Source organism: Cryptococcus depauperatus, chromosome 1, assembly GCF_001720195.1.
Source record: "Cryptococcus depauperatus CBS 7841 chromosome 1, complete sequence".
In the NCBI taxonomy this organism is placed as follows: domain Eukaryota; kingdom Fungi; phylum Basidiomycota; class Tremellomycetes; order Tremellales; family Cryptococcaceae; genus Cryptococcus; species Cryptococcus depauperatus.
Window position 1 is genome coordinate 1698329 of NC_089468.1, and position 16198 is coordinate 1714526.

General features: G+C 42.9%; 8 protein-coding genes across 8 annotated transcripts; 5 read left to right on the forward strand and 3 right to left on the reverse strand.

The window, feature by feature from the left end:
- Positions 1-322: 322 nt before the first annotated feature.
- On the forward strand, positions 323-2042 carry L203_100639 (uncharacterized protein; the record flags this gene model as incomplete). Its single annotated transcript, XM_066210096.1, has 4 exons — positions 323-946; positions 1003-1293; positions 1342-1647; positions 1704-2042. 4 exons carry the CDS (start codon positions 323-325, stop codon positions 2040-2042), a joined length of 1560 nt encoding a protein of 519 aa, XP_066066193.1.
- Positions 2043-2100: 58 nt separating this feature from the next.
- L203_100640 (uncharacterized protein) lies at positions 2101-3116 on the reverse strand (the record flags this gene model as incomplete). The annotated part of the gene is made up of 4 exons (XM_066210097.1): positions 2101-2394; positions 2455-2557; positions 2610-2842; positions 2889-3116. 4 exons carry the CDS (start codon positions 3114-3116, stop codon positions 2101-2103), a joined length of 858 nt encoding a protein of 285 aa, XP_066066194.1.
- A 410-nt stretch (positions 3117-3526) lies between these two features.
- L203_100641 (uncharacterized protein) lies at positions 3527-4327 on the forward strand (the record flags this gene model as incomplete). The annotated part of the gene is made up of 7 exons (XM_066210098.1): positions 3527-3569; positions 3626-3638; positions 3706-3791; positions 3865-3947; positions 4011-4143; positions 4212-4222; positions 4274-4327. The coding sequence occupies 7 exons, from the start codon at positions 3527-3529 to the stop codon at positions 4325-4327; spliced, it is 423 nt and encodes a 140-aa protein (XP_066066195.1).
- A 447-nt stretch (positions 4328-4774) lies between these two features.
- On the reverse strand, positions 4775-6300 carry L203_100642 (uncharacterized protein; the record flags this gene model as incomplete). Its single annotated transcript, XM_066210099.1, has 6 exons — positions 4775-4831; positions 4888-5424; positions 5476-5598; positions 5650-5917; positions 5974-6149; positions 6199-6300. 6 exons carry the CDS (start codon positions 6298-6300, stop codon positions 4775-4777), a joined length of 1263 nt encoding a protein of 420 aa, XP_066066196.1.
- A 414-nt stretch (positions 6301-6714) lies between these two features.
- Positions 6715-9004, forward strand: L203_100643 (uncharacterized protein; the record flags this gene model as incomplete). Its single annotated transcript, XM_066210100.1, has 7 exons — positions 6715-7333; positions 7385-7502; positions 7562-7819; positions 7871-8273; positions 8320-8379; positions 8427-8490; positions 8535-9004. The coding sequence occupies 7 exons, from the start codon at positions 6715-6717 to the stop codon at positions 9002-9004; spliced, it is 1992 nt and encodes a 663-aa protein (XP_066066197.1).
- Positions 9005-11217: 2213 nt separating this feature from the next.
- On the reverse strand, positions 11218-12114 carry L203_100644 (uncharacterized protein; the record flags this gene model as incomplete). The annotated part of the gene is made up of 7 exons (XM_066210101.1): positions 11218-11251; positions 11341-11463; positions 11539-11651; positions 11702-11742; positions 11822-11849; positions 11939-12000; positions 12102-12114. The coding sequence occupies 7 exons, from the start codon at positions 12112-12114 to the stop codon at positions 11218-11220; spliced, it is 414 nt and encodes a 137-aa protein (XP_066066198.1).
- Positions 12115-12340: 226 nt separating this feature from the next.
- L203_100645 (nucleolar protein 16) lies at positions 12341-13245 on the forward strand (the record flags this gene model as incomplete). Its single annotated transcript, XM_066210102.1, has 5 exons — positions 12341-12504; positions 12556-12827; positions 12887-12974; positions 13119-13169; positions 13224-13245. 5 exons carry the CDS (start codon positions 12341-12343, stop codon positions 13243-13245), a joined length of 597 nt encoding a protein of 198 aa, XP_066066199.1.
- Positions 13246-14010: 765 nt separating this feature from the next.
- Positions 14011-15688, forward strand: L203_100646 (uncharacterized protein; the record flags this gene model as incomplete). Its single annotated transcript, XM_066210103.1, has 6 exons — positions 14011-14141; positions 14224-14284; positions 14332-14508; positions 14564-14845; positions 14897-14994; positions 15046-15688. The coding sequence occupies 6 exons, from the start codon at positions 14011-14013 to the stop codon at positions 15686-15688; spliced, it is 1392 nt and encodes a 463-aa protein (XP_066066200.1).
- Positions 15689-16198: the final 510 nt, after the last annotated feature.

The following is a 16198-nucleotide window of genomic DNA, read 5'->3' on the forward strand; positions in this document are numbered from 1 at the left end:
CATGATACCTAGTAATGTAAAGGCGACGGTGTTCAGTTAATTAATATCAAGAACTCAATCTTTCGGCTTTTGATGCATCGCTTCATATATAGAAATTGTTTCTTGCAAAGACAAAGTTATATATCAATTATACCGTATAAACACTGATACTACCTGTCTAACCGGTTAATGGACACTTGTGATTAACCGAAGCCGGTAAGAGCCGAACCAAATAATACGTATTCATGAATACAAATCATATATAATGTGACAATAACTCTTCCATCTTGTAAAAATACGTTTTTATTTACAGTAAGCAATTGTCTTTTATTAATCCTTGCTAATGCCTCTAAAAGCCCCAAACGACATGTCTTGCGCCTTTTTCGCCATGAAAGCTACATTGAGGGGTCGAAAGACTATGTCTTTGTTTGGAGCTCCTACTCTCAAGTACAGAGCCTTTGCTTGCAACTTGCGTGAATCAAGAAATATTTCCATAATCAAAAACATCACAGAATCATCTCCATCCTTTGTCTTGCAACCTTTCAAGCCACGCTCAAATACCAACAGCGCCAGCGCCAGGATGGCTCATTTCTCGTCTTTGCTCTCTGCCTCAGTTCCCTATCTTCATGGAAAGAAGATGCAGCATCTCGTTGCCAGAAGACCCTTTAGTCGGTCTCTCATCTCTTCCCAGTTACCTTCTCCATCGTCCAATGCAGAGTCAGAATCCGAAAGGAAAGCTACCAAACAAAGTGGAAGGATCTCCAGAGAACTGATGACTTTTCCTTCTTGCGCCGGCCGAGGTCAGTATATCCGTATTGTTGAGGTGTCACCCAGAGATGGGTTACAGAATTTAAAAGGCAAATTGGTGCCAACCCATGTGAAGAAGGAGTTGGTGGAACGACTATTGAATGCTGGCGTAAGGAATATTGAAGTCGGAAGTTTCGTCAGAGGAGATTGGGTGCCGCAAGTAAGTTTTGTTTCAATATGTGCAACGTCAGGCATGTACTGATACTGCCTTGATAGATGGCAGACACTCCTAAACTTCTGCCGCTTCTCCCGCCATATTCTGCATCATATACGCCTCCTTCTCCAACTTTACGCTCAGAGTCGCCTTTCTCTGGAAGACCCAGTACGCCAACCATTACTCCTCATACTGTCGAACGATTACCTAGAGAGGCAAATAATGTACATTACCCGGTTCTGGTACCAAACATGAAAGGTCTGGACAATTTGTTGAAGCTCCAGGAAGAGTGGAAAGGCAAGGGTTTGGGAAACCTGTCGGATGAAATTGCTGTTTTCGTCTCTGCAACTGAAGTGAGTCAGGTTTTGAGGTTTTATCAATCTTGCTGATGTATATGTCAGGCTTTCTCTCAAGCAAACAACCATGCATCTGTTGAGAAAGTTCTCAGCTCTCTTCCTGCTGTTATTAACAAAGCCAGATCCTATAGTCTGCGAGTAAGAGGCTATGTGTCTTGTGTCATCACAGATCCCTACACTGGTCCTACTTCGCCAGATGAAGCGGTCGATGTGGCGGAGAGATTGTTGAACATGGGATGCTACGAAGTATCCATGGGAGACACCACTGGCGAAGGAGACCCAGCAAGTTGGGGTATTTTGTGGAAGAGAATGAAGGAGAGAGGCATTGATATGAACAAAGTGGCAGCTCATGTATGAAGCTTACACAAGTGTTTGAAAGAGACCGGAACTGACGGTGTTTTCTGCAGTGTCACGATACTTTTTCTTTAGCCCTCCCATCGATACTTTCTCTTGTGCCTCTTGGTTTGGCCACAATAGATTCTTCACTCGCTGGTTTGGGCGGATGTCCATACTCTCCTGGTGCTACGGGCAATGTCCCAACCGAAGATGTTGTATATGCGTTGCACAAAATGGGTTATGAAACTGGAATAGATTTGGATAAGCTTGTTGAGGCTGGGGAGTGGATAGCTCAATCTTTAGGAGTTAGAAATGAAAGTCGTGTAGGAAGGGCATTAGCTGCTAGAAGGAGGGCGAGAGAAGAGAAGGATGCGAAGGCAAGCAATGAAGAAACTGAAGACGGCATGTAAATACGGCATATTGCAGCTCACCTAATTGATATTCATACTTTATACCAATGTGATGAAGTTATTCAGGCTTGCGAGCAGTCCCTCTAAGCCTTACATACATTATCTCCCATCCGTCTTCTTTCATAGTCTCACTCTTGACACCCATCCAAGGATTTGAAGTAGACCAATAGTTGTCAATCCGGCACATCTCAACCACCTCATCCATGATTTTCTCAGCCTCCTGGTCAGAGAAGGTGGATAGGAGTGAGTTGCGGGCAAAAGTTGTCAGCCAGCCTTTGAGGGACGTTGGAAGTGCTGTTGGGCGGGGAACAATATGAAAGTTTGACGGAGTGAGTCCAGCTGAAGAGAGCACCTGACGTTTGATAAATACAGGGTCATGCTTTCATTCGATTGATATTTCGTTAACACGAACCGTTTCATACTGATTTGGAGTTGGAAAATACCAAGGATCAAGATCAATTGGGTCCACCCCCTTGTTTTTGATAGCTTGATGTAAAGCTGCTCGAACGCCGCAACTATAATAGAGACTCATGAGCTTTTATGAGTTAAAAAGTTACAGGTACGCACATGTTTCCAAATCCTCCAAGCTCGACCGCTACTCGACCTCCTGGTTTCAAAAGCCATTCCATAAGCTTTGCCGCTCCATTGGGAGACGCTTTGCACCAATGAAGAGTAGCAGAAGAGAAAACAGCATCAAAAGAGCCCTTGTATGACGGATATTTCTGTCCAAAAGCAGCAGGGTCTTGTATGTCAGCTTGACTAAAAGTGACAGAATGGACCGATATAGCCGCTTTCTCGAGCTGAAACGTATCAATAAAAAGCATCATACGAGAAGCAGCGGTGCACCATTGAACTGTTGCAGTCGACACCAACAACATCCCCTCTATCTCCGACAATATATTTGATCTTTTTGGTAAGTTCTCCTGTACCACATCCTAAATCAATGATGCGTTCTCCTGGTTTCGCATCAAGAAGCCTAAGAACAGGAGCTGTGTTTTCATCAGAATAGACAAAAGAGGCGTTTGTCCTGTATTTATCAGGATGGTGAGTTGTAAGGCTAGTCTTCAAGGACATTGTAAAGATTCAAGATTTAATAATATAAAGAAGAAAACAAAAAAAGAAAGAAAGAAAAGTTCTTATATAGGTTACTGCCAAAGTGCAAGTGGACCTCCTCCACATCAATTTCGGCCGATTTTCGGCTCATTGAAATATGACGTGGAAACATTCAGCGGCACTCACCGCTCACCCAGTTGTCAAGGATTTGACTCCGTTTATAGATATTGCATAGAAGAAAGTAAACTATAAACATGAATGTTTATGGAGCTATGCTACGTGGCGCCTAGTTAGGCGTGCCAGTTACTCCGCAAGCCTATCTGCTTCTGACACCAGTCTCTTGTCACGTGACTTGCATCATACCTCAAGTTGACAACATCTTTCTTGTTCAACTCTACATTTATTTAAAGCACAGCATAAAGAAAAGAAAGATGGCATCCCTTGCTTCCTGTCTCTTCTGCAAGATTATCAAGGGTGAGTTGATTGCCACGAGATTACGACCGACATTCAATTTATCTATCCCATCTTAGGAGAAATCCCTTCGCAAGTCCATTCTCTCGCCTTGCCCAATTTCTTTCGGCTGACCGGGGTGGTGGGGCGCGGTGAACAGGATGAAACTCCTTGAGACTGAGTCGGTTCTTGCATTTATGGACATTGGTCCTATCGCGAAGGGACATTGTCTTGTTATCCCCAAGTGTGCGTACTCATCGCGACCTAGATCTATCTTGAGAATGTAATCCAACCAACTCATGCTCTACGTGATATATAGACCACGCCGCCAAGTTGACTGATCTTCCTAACGATCAGATGAAAGACATACTTCCCACCTGCAAGAAGCTTGCTGCGGCAACTGTACGTCGTCATTTATCCAAAGATTATAGTAGGATAGCCTTTCTTATATTTGTTTGTATACAGGGCGCCGAGAACTACAACATTCTTCAAAACAACGGCAGACCAGCCCATCAGGTCGTCGATCACGTTCATTTTCACATTATTCCTAAGCCTGCTGAGGCAGGTGACAATGAGGGCTTGGTTATCGGATGGCCTAGTACGTGATTGATTCCATGTGAGACAATGGCGGTTTCTTGGCTAACAGTTATTTTCCCTGTCTTGCAGCTCAGAAAGATGTAAGCAAGCTAATCCTATTCTGTCTTACATCATTCCTAATAACCTTGTAGCTCTCCAAGGATGAAATAACCAGAATCTTTGAACAGATGAAAAGCAAACTCTGATGAAATGTTAGTACTACCAATGGACTTTGAAGGAAGACGAAATTAGGCCGACAATGAATGAGTTTTTCTAGCAGCAACCACAAAAAGATCATTGAGCTGTGAATTATAAGGGTGTACATTGAGGCTGCTTGGAATTTTGTGTATGTCAGTTGAGGTTATGATATTTTCGTATTGAATGAAGCCCCTATATTCAGTAAATGATCAAGATTGCGAATAGAGACTATCGATAAGCGATCAGCACTTATCGAATTCCAACTTTCTTTGTCGTGCAATGGTGTACCTTTTCGCTTTATTTCTCAACAAACAGAACTAGCTTGTTATCTGAAGTGAACGGATAAATAGCTTAGATAGACATTAAAAGTGTCTTCTCTTCAAAATCAAACTTTTGTCTTCTATAACTGGCTATGATTACGCAATATCGTACAAGTATTACGTATAAAAGTTTCATCAATAACCCTCTGCGGCAAGTCTCGTTTCTTCATCTTTGACTGGCATCCAGAAAGACTTATAGTCATGTCAGCATCACCAAGTGATAGTCACCGTCGGACTAGAGGGCTCACAAAATCATGTCCGCCTACAGCCATCACATTATATCTCGGACTAAATTTCACAGCACGAGTGGGCCCTTCCCCTCCGTGCGGTGGAAGAACCATCGCCGGCTTCAATTCTGGTATTTGCATCGTAGTCCAATCAGGCGGATTCTCCGGATCAAAATTACCATTCATGTAATCATCTCTTTCTAGTTTGGCTTTACCCGGCGGAGGGCTAAGATCCCAAAAAACGAGATTTCCATCAGCAGAGCCAGAGATGACCCAACGGGAGTCGGCTGTCCATGTTAACTCATCACCACTAACACCTCTTCTTGGCTCTACGCCTTTGTTTCCACTGGCATCTCGTTCAAGCCCGAGATGTCCGACAAGACGACGAATGGGCGTAAGATATATCGCATCCAAGATGTAATGAACATCAGATGAAGTACCAACAAGGAGGTAGTGTCCGTTATTCGAAAATTGCAAAGACGTGAAAATGGGTTTAGGAGGAGGCGTTGAAAGAGACTCGAGAGATTTATCAATGAGGGGCTGATGAATAAACGGCATCTCCAAAAACAAAATCAGAGCCAGGTTAGATGGAAGATTACAATCACTCACCGCATCCATAGTTTTAGAGGCAAACATCATGATTGTTTGAGTAGCGGAACAGGCGACAGCAAAAACCATACCCGTATTGTCCATCGCCACGATAGCTGATCCTCCCAAGTCTTGAACAAGCCCCTTTTATCCGCTTGAGCACATCAGGATTCTCCAACACACCATCAAGCTCACCTTGCAAGCATTTGCCCTTAAATCCCATAATCTTACGGTGCCGTCGTCACCTGATGTCACAAATGTGTCGTCAATCGGGCTCATGTGAATACGCCGTACTCTTGCTGTATGCCCTTTGAAATAGGCTAGGTACTTGTTATCATGCATAGAGTGATATCGCACAGCGTGATCATCGCCTTTTGTCGAGGCATGGAGAATGGTACCAGATTTGTGTGTGGGGCAAACATGATCAATACCATATTTTTTGGAGTAAAATGTCTTCAGTTTCCTATTATTAACGAGCCATTAGCTGCATAAATCACACTTGACAATTCTTCGACTTACTTGCCCTTCCGGGCATCCCACAGTACAAACTGGTCATCGTCTCCCGCAGTGATAACTCGATCTCCAGCGTCCTCAAAACAAAGGCTAGTCACACTATGCTTCATAGGCCCGTTAAGGGCCATAGTAGTTGTTTCCGCAACGGCATCTTTAAATCGCTTTGCTGGCTGGAATTGGGACTATCGGCACATCTTTAAGAGACATCTAGGGGAGAGAGAACTTGCTCACCAAAACTTCCTGCGTAAGGGTCACAGTAGGAGGTTTGAAAGCACTTGACGCACCTGCACTCCCATCCGAGTTGCGAGAAGGCCCAGCTCCTGGTGTATCCATTCTTAATTGAAGATGAAAAGAAACAACAACGACTTGACAAACTAAAAAAAACCAGCACGGTGGAGGTTTGGATGTTTACGTAATAATTTATCGATGACCGCAATGTGGAGGTTTGACCTTTTGACTTTTGAATAATATGACGATCATTAAATCTTCCCATTGTATCTTATCTCTGTATCGCATCAACCATTGATATTGGCATTGTCAGTCCAATGCCAGCTTCGATTTTAATTATCTTGCGTTGGCAAGAGACAAAAGACTTGAAGGGCTGACATTCAACTACAGATACGCATGGTCGATTGATGGAATACGAGTTCAGCTGTTTGTCTTTTCCTCAAGATTCAACGATCCGCTGTTACAACAGATAATGTATGATAATATCGTACTTGTCTGTTACTTTTAATTGCTATGAAAATGCCTAGCCAAATTCAGACGTCACCTCGCCCGAAAGTCGCAAGTTCATACTTTTCGGAATCTCACTTATCTCCTCGTCCTCATCCACAGATAGACGAACCTATACCAGCTTGTAACTCTCAAGATCTTGAAAATAATGATTTGGAGGCTGAGGGGTCATTCTATGAGGAAACGCCTCTTTCCGGGCCTCAATCGCCCTTTGCTTTGGGTGATGATGTGAGCGAATATGAAGACGCAGTAAAGTCGTCAGATAAGTGGCAAAAATGGCGAAGTTCTTCACCATGGCGGATTTGTCCTGTCATAGTTGGAGCAGCACTTACCATCGGTATGGCTGCGCCTCCAAAGAGCGAGATATTTATTGAGCTGGCATGTCGGGCCAATCTACCCCAAGTAACAAATGGTGATGACGGCGCTGTTCTTGCAATAGCAAATGGAATAGATAGTGACAATTATCGAGATAAGTTTACAATTTTGGATGGCTTCAAACACTCAGCGCAAGGTATGGTGTTGGTTGACCGTTTATCATTGGATGAGGAAGAAGCCGATAAAGAAGAAATTGATATTCGGCTCTGCAAGAAAGATCCAAAAGTGCAAGCTGTTGCCGCCAAGCTCACCATGGGTATTTATGATTGGCAATCCCACTCATTTGATCAACTAACATATGGCTTAGTTCTACTTATGACCATGGGCATCCTATCGGCACTCACATCAGGTTTTTGGGGTCAAGCCTCAGACCGGCTTGGACGTACCAAAGTTATGGCTTCTGTCGTGTTTGGTCTTTTAGTTGCGTGAGATTCTTTTCAGTATGGTATAGCTTGCTTTACTGAGAGAAGTGAATGATCGTTAGTGAAGTCAACTTCATATTTGTTTCCTCATACCCAAAGTCCGTTCCTGGAGGTTACTATGCCTTCATCGTCGGCCCCGTTGTAGAAGGCCTTCTCGGTGGCTTTGCAGCTATTATGGCAACTGTCAATGCATATTTGAGTGATGTCACTGAAGAGGGCAAGCGTGTGATAGTGTTTGCGAGAATGGCAGGATTCATGATGGCCGGCTTTGCTGTTGGTCCCGCTCTCGGAAGTTTACTTATATCCTCAACTGGATACTTGTACGTGTTTCTTTCCTGCTTCATCATAATTGCGTCTGACAAAAGTATTAGAATGATTCCTTTCTACGTTAATATCGTTGTTCAACTCTTTCTTATTTCTTATATTCTGCTCTTCTTGCCCGAATCTCTTACCTCTTCTGCTCGAACAATCCTTGTCAAGAAAGCTACCTTGTCTATTAAGACAAAGACACGCTCCTCCGATAGTTCCTTTGACTTGCAGAGGTCGGGCCAACATGAAGGTTCTCTTCTGCCTGAAGAACGAAGCGAGCTTTTTGGAAACCGCAAATCAAACTCCAGTTTTTCGACTCGGCTTTTTGATAAAATACTTTCCGTATTGCACCCGTTAAGAATTTTTACACCAGTGACTTACATCGATGCTCAAACTGGCTTGAAAAAGAGAAATTGGGATTTGACGGCTGTGGGCACAACGGCTTTCTTAATGAATATGCTCATTGTATGTCAAGTGTGTTTTGTTGGGTTGTAACTGACAGAAATGAAAGGGCGTATTGCAAATCAAAGTTCAATATGCCTTGCTTGCATTTGGGTGGACGCCCTCGCAGGTTTGTGGTTCGATTAAGAAAATCTCAAGGCTCTGACCTTACCACAGCTTGGTCCGTATATTTCTGGTATATCGGCTACTAAATGTGTAGTCTTGATGGGTATCGTTCCCAGTGAGTATTTAGTGTTCGTATAAGTAAGTTTCTCACATATATAGTCATTATGCGCTTTATTAGACCACGATTCGGCATTGAAGCCGGCAGCTCATCATCCAAATCCTTTGCTACTCAACATCGTTCTGCCCGTCTCGATTTGTTTACCGTTCGTTTCTGTCTTGTTGTCGAGTTTATTCCTTGGCTTCTCTTAGCCTTTGGCATTTCTGAAGGGTGGTTCATCTTCTTATCTGCCCTCATATCTGTGGGCGCACCATCTCTTCCTGCTACGAATTCACTTGCTCTATCTATCTTACCTGATCCGTCTCAAGCAGGCAGACTTTTTGGTGCCTTATCAGTGACATATGCTCTGGGAGCCACTATCATAGGACCATTATTCTTTGGTACTGTTTTTGCCTGGAGTGTAGGATGGTGGTCGGAAATGATTTTTGGATTAGGGGCGGCCTGCGTAGCCGCGGCTCTGGGTTGTATGGCAACTGTGAGGTTGAGAGACATAGACTGGAGAGATTTATAATTGAGAAACTCTATAATGATTAGTTTTCAGGAGTTTTTTCTTCTTTTAAAGAATAAAAATAAAGAGACTCTCGACAATCAACATTAGCCGTTTCATGACGGACAGATGACGCACCGTTAAAAGATTTCAGCTATGAATTCAAGTTCAAACAAGATTCTTGAGCCGCTCACGAGTCATTACCTCTTGGAAGCGCCTATCTGATTGCATCATCTTATCAGAGCCTTCCATATTTGATTGTGATCTTCAATGGTGACGTGATCAGCAGCAAATTCAAGAGTTTGTCAATAATATTATAAAGAAAATCGCTATTTCCTTGTTCAATCTTGGCAGTATTCAAGACTTACCGCCGCAGAAATGACAGTTGTTGAGAAGGTATGGTTATGTATGCCTGTTTCTTTCAAAGAATCGTCAAATTGAGGATCAAATGAAACAGTTCAGTACGCAAAAGAAAACTTCTTTCCGCTCAGGAAGACGTCTTTTGTACATATCGCGATAAGGAGTCTTGTCTAGCAATTTCAATGTCTGGAAACAACATCAAATTAGCATTGATAAGACGAAGAGCACCTCCATTGAAATTACTCACACGATTTCCAGTCAAAGTCAAACCAAGCACCAGAACAATGGCAATTCCTTTTAGACAGCGCTGTCTACTTCAACAAGTTTTTCGTTCAGTTCCGTAATATTTGATCATTGTATACTCAACCAATTTCCTCAAGGACTTTTCTGCTTTGGAATGGCTTTTATGAAAGACCATAATGTCAGTTTCCTGTTGTGAGGCCTCGTCCAGTCTTTTCCGTCTACATAAAGTTTATAGCAGCTCCCCAGTTTACTCAATACTCCTGACAGAATGGTCGTTATGCCTCGCTCTTGATATAATATCAGAGAAATTGAATGATCTGATGGTCGCCATCTCAAGGTCATCAAGCCAATACAGCCCATTCTTGCCATTCAATTAGACTTTGATCGAGCTTTGCAGGCAGGCGATGATACTCTCCACTGAGTTGTTTTGGCAACGGGTGCTATGCCATCCATGAAGCATGCTCATCCAACCATCTGCTGCTTGGTTCAAACCTTTGGTCTTGCGGTAGGGATGTTTACTGCTTCTGTGTCGACATTCGTGAGTTGTTTTGTGTAATCAAATTCAAGCATAGGTAGCCGTAGCTCAAAGTAGAAGCTTACTATCTGGATGTTGGCTTTCAATCCATAACAAGCCGCGATGGATGTCCATATTCATTGTATTGGGACAATGATAAACAAGGATGCGAGTTAAAAGAAGCGAGAAGGACTCATAGATTCAAGTTTGGAGAATTCCAATCACAAAGAACCAGGATATCCTCTGACAACATCTCAAATGTTGACTCACCCAACATAAGCATGTTGCAACAGTCTTCCATGATGAGTTACTGTTATTTTGAATATCTACGTCTTCATCTTGTTGCTTTTTCAACGATTCAGTCGACATACAGATATACAAGTGATTAAGTTTATGTTTCTTGCGACACTGCTTTGCGATATATCTTTGTAATAAAGGTGACTGATGGGATTCCGTTCCAATATATCTTAGTTGATCTAGATCAATTGATATTTTTGCGCTTTTGCAGTAAGCTTCATGGCCCCATAGTTTCAGCATCAATCAATGTTAACGATAAGACATCATCCAATATCATTCACAAAGCTTGAATAGTGTCCTTCAAAAACGAAGAGATGTCCGCAACATCGTAAGTGTTCCCTTTCCCAAACTCCTCGTTGGAAATCTGGCAGCCTTCTCTCACCCAAGATTTTAACACTTACAGATCATAAATACAACTTACAGTCAAATATATAGATACCAGAGCGTTGTCCATAAGAACTTGAGAAAATAAAAAATGGTTACGTGCTTGATTCTTGGCCGTTTCCTAAGTTTAGTTTCATGGTCCAAATATTATTGATTCCTTTTGATATGTCAAAGCCCACAAATCTTTCATAGTCAGTCTCCGCTCTTGCCGCACACCCTGATCCAGTCACAACAACACCTTTGCCCCCATGATATGCATTGAACAGAAACAGATGAGCACCCAGTTCGATACGGTCAATTCAACATATCATCTAGTCCTACCACCGCGCTCAACCAGAAGCTTCTTTGTAAACACTCAACCAGTGAAGGAAAGTCATTGAATGCATTTAGAGGGAGGAAAAATTGGATGCAAACAAGGAATATATGTCGACAGAGATAATTAGTCACTCTCAGAAATGAGAGCCAAAATCATTCTGCATCAAGTTAGTAAGCGGCAGGTTCTTTTTGGTCTCTCCTTGTTCATAAAAGATAATCTGAACATATAGATAGACATGGTACGCACCGGTAGAGATAGTAGAAGAATGAAATGAGGTAGAAACCAAGTTTGATGAAGCTCTCTTTTTTATGTCCTGAGAGTGTTCGGAAGATTTCGGTTGCGTCATACATGTGATTTTTGGCCATAATCCTATATCGAATTATGAGCGTACCGAACAATTTGAAAGTGAATTGAAGAGAATGGGTGGAGTGGAAAGGCACATACTTGTTGACATTGAAACCAACCAAAGGAGCATTCAGTAAGAACGCTAACCATTGACCAGAGAGGAGGAAACAAAGAGTCAAGAAGGCGTGAGCAATCATTTCTGGTAAAACAAACTGTTTCCTTATTAATGACATGATTGAAATAAGTTGCAAATGAAACCTACTTGATTCAGTTTGTTGCAGAGATCGATAGGATTGATGTAGTCTAGAACGAAACAAAAGATCAGCCTCATTTTCCACCATGCACTCTTCGAGTTCATATCCTGTAGAACAACGAAACGTACCGCATTCGAGATCCGAGAACATAATGATCTATCGTCCGACATGTCAGCATATACGACCATGACATCACAAAGTCCACTTTTGCCCAGGTTGAAACCAGACATCGACGATGCACTTACAAAGAAAACCATCGTAAAGAGCAGAATGGCAGCCATAAGGACCGCAAAGAGGAAAAGCCAACCTGTTTAGAGGACATTACGTCAACATGATCGATGTAGATAGGCAAAACAAGTGATGTGAGTGAGCGGATTTTCTTATGTCTGCGCGTTTTGCTGTACTAACCTTCGCCACCCATTGTGTATTATTTTCAGACTTTCTAGCAGTCACTTGTTTCTTTTGATAAAAAAAAAAGTGAAAGATGAACTACGAAAGAAAAGTGAATTTGATGCCTGGAAAACGACTTGTGGTGTTTGCCACAATGCCATTTACGTAATCAATGAATCTTTTTATAACTTAACTTTTTATTTTTTATTTTTTGTAAACTTTTATCTTTTTACTCAACGCGAGAATTTATAATAACGATGGCCAACCCAAGGCAGAGGAACAAAGCGAAATCTTCAAGGACAAGCAAACCATCATTGAACTCCAAGAGGAGGATGCATCAAAAGCTAAGGAAAGCACCACCACTGAAAGGCCCAGAAGTGCTACAAGACAAATGGGATAAGAAGAAGACTGTTTTTCAAAAGTAAATTCTCTAAATCCTCAATCAACCGCACGCTTACGATCAAGCCCTCAGCTACGCTGCGCTTGGCCTTCTGCCCAAAATCCCAATCCCACAGGCAGCGTCATCCTCGCGCTCACAGCGGGTTGCCCTTCCATCTATACCTGTAGATGCTCAACCAGAGGAAGGCGCACCCAAAGTTGGCTTCGGGAGAATTATAAGAGATGAGGAAGGAAATGTTGTTGATATTATTATCGATGAAGATCCGAAAGTAGCCGGGGCTGCTGCAAGTGACATCGATGAGGATGTTGAGGCGAGAGTTGAGGCAAAGACTGAAGTAGTCCGACGTGGGTTTTTGTACATATCCTTGTGACATGTCAGCTTACGAGTGGCTGCTTCTATGCAGAGCTGGAAGCATTAGCAGCTACGTCAGTCCCAGTACAGCGTCACTCTTCCACCTCGGAACGGACATGGCTTGGAAACCTCGTTTCCAAGTACGGTTCAGATACAGCAAAGATGGCGAGGGACAGGAATTTGAATATTTGGCAAAAGACAGAAGGAGAGATCAAGAGAATGATAAAAAAGGCTGGTGGTATTGACAAACTCACCTCTTGAATTTTATGTGTTTGCATGTACAGGGAAGAGAACCGGCCTCGTTTGTACTCTGCGCTGCAAGTGCCCAGGCATTCGTGAGTGTCTCGGTTTTACTGCTGTCAAATTGGACATGCTAATAATACATTTAGGATAATGTTCCCGCTATTTTGACGATTTTTCGGATATTTGTATATTTTTAGAGTCAAGTATCTTCAAAAGGATCTCTGGTCACAAAAACTTTTGCAAGCAAGACCATTCGGACTCTTTCACGTGGAAAAAAATGGACATGGCATATCCTATTGTCTCATCATCATTCCAACAGACTGTTTTGCTATAGGTTTGTATCCATTACTCGCCATACCAACTTCGAGCTGCTCAGTTCTTGAACTTGTGTCATATATGGTACCAGCAAAAGGCCTGATATTATCTGCTACCTTCAAAAAAGCCCAATGTGCTGGAGCCCTGTTTCTTACAAATTTCCATGTCCTCTGCAAGAATTAACTTGTGAGGTACATGTATACAGCCACCCTTATCATCAGTTTTTTTTCTCGCATGGCAACATCCCTCCACTATGCTTCCCTCACAGAAAAAGTCGCATAGATAGACGACCCTAGAGGTTAACAACAATTTCTAATGAATACTAATACGAAAATGTCAATTAGAAAATTATTAGAAACTGCCATGACGTGTGATTATTCTTGCGGGCCTCCGAGTCTAGGGATGGTTTTCTTTTGTTGCCACGTGGCCAATAACGACGAAGGCTAGTTACCCCGCGTTCTCGCTTTTTCTTGTTGCGCTTTTCTTTTTTTAAATTCATTTAAATTCATCTTTCTTTTACATTTCTTCTCTTGAAACAGATATTAAGATAATTTCATCCAAAATTACTAGCGACATCTCACTGCAGCCAAAAGAAAACCCATAGGGCTATAAGGAGCCATGGTCTTTGATCAGCCACGGCTAGCTTCACCAGAGCTTCTGGCTCATCATACCCTTCCAAAGACCCCGCAACTGCCAGAAATATCCATGGTAGAGGAGAGTACGGTCACGGGTGTCACCTTTACACCAGAGTAAGTCTCCTCTGCCTCTTAACTCCGCATTGCGCATGCCAGTCTCAAGTTTACTGAGGCGTTCCGCTTATTGTCCTTACAGACTTTGGATGCAAAGACGACAATGGGCCTTGGAAGTGCTTCGTAAGGAAGGCGTGAGATCAGTGGGTGTCACTTGCGGCTGGGTGATCATTTCTAAGTCAATTCATAGGTCCTTGACCTTGGCTGTGGTCCTGGGGCGCTTTTAGAGACCCTTATGATGCCTGCCTCCACTATTTGTGAACCACCCATTCGGCCCAAGATATCAGATCAAGGCTCTCAGCTACCTTCTCCTGTGGACAGTGATTTAAGCGATACTGCTGGTCTTGAAGAAGAACTGTTTATCTCTGTAAGCCATATCTCATCACCCTTTTTGACATTGGAAGGCTAATATCCGAGAACAGCGCCTTGGCGGTATAGATGCATCGCCCGACGTCATCAACTCTGCTCTTTCAATCTTGTCGACCTCTACATCATCATCTTTTCCACCTGCCCGACCAAGATGGGAACCCCTCACAACGGAGCTTTGGCTTGGTGCGCTGGAAAAGTATAATTCTAAAATGGAGGGTTATGACGCCATGGTGGCGCTCGAAGTCATTGAACATTTGGATCCAAACCTCTTGAGTCGGTTTGGCGTTGTCACCCTAGGGACTTACAGACCCAGGTTAATGCTTGTTTCGACTCCGGTAGATCTTGGTTGTCCCTTGTCGCTAATACTAAATACTAATGCTGTGTAGAATTTTGACTTCAATGCTAAATTTCCTCAGGCAAACGATGATGGATTCACGAAGAAAGGCTTTGTTGATCCAACTGGCCGTACTGATCGAGTTTTCAGGTAAGTTCTCATTATGGATTGATACCTGCATTGTACTCATACGATACGTAGACATTCTGACCACAAGATCGAAATGACAAGCAAAGAGTTTCGTGAATGGGCAGAGACTGCTGCTTCAGATTGGGGATATGAGGTTGAAATTTCGGGAGTCGGTACATCTTCTGTTCCCTCATTCTATCCTTCCGAGCCACCTCAACCAATTTACGCTTCTCAAACAGCCATCTTCCGGATTTCTACAGGTCTTCCTCTACGCTCTCCTCGGTCTGTCAAAACCATTCAGCTGCCATTTATGCCCGCTTCCAAGGAGAGCAGCCATCCTCATAAGCTTGCAGGGAGATTCCTCCATCCCGCAACCGCTCCTGGTGCTGAACGACGGGCTGCTCCTGAAGAGGTTCGACAGCATGTCAGGAATTTTTTTGCAAATGCAAATGTGAATGAGGTCAGCTTAGAGGAGTTATGGGGTGTGTTTGATATTTCTGGTGCCTGCGCTGGTTCCAAGAGATATTTCGTCGCTTGTCTGGGCGGCTGGGGTGATTGCCCGGCGTTGGAAGAAAGGGAAACCGATTTTGTGGTGAAGAAAGTGAAGGGTCATGGCCTGACGGTGATGTGGAAAGATTGGAAGCCCAAGCAAGGAGAAACAGAATGGGGAACCCCGATGGAGGGTGTTGAATCAACTAGTTCCAAAGATTGGTGATTCTATCATCCCGTTATCAACTTGCATCATTATTGCATTGATCAATATGTCTTAGTATGTCCTGAATCAGGCCAATCTTTTCAAACTCTGTTTATGGCCCAATGTCAAAAAAAAAAAAAAAAAAAAAAAAAACACAAAGAGGAAAAGACAACAAACCAACTTAGTTTTGCAGCATAACTTCCCTTATCCATCATCATCAAAGATTAAGCCTTGTCCAGCCAGAAAAAAAGAAACAGAGCAGAGAAAGATTTTAGGGAAAGCAAAACGTGAAAAGAGAGAACACGTAATTAGGCTTCTATAGTTTTGTAAAAAAATATCAGCCATTCAGAGACCTTAGCAAGCACAAGTAAATCTTGAAGGTTTTGACGGCTTTGTCTTGTAATGTATACGATACATGATAATCCGACAAGTCTCACCCGTACATGCTCGGGCATCTTTATGTGAATGAAGTAAATACGACTACTGTTGAACCACGTTGACAACTGATGAGCAAGACATACCAGATAGGCC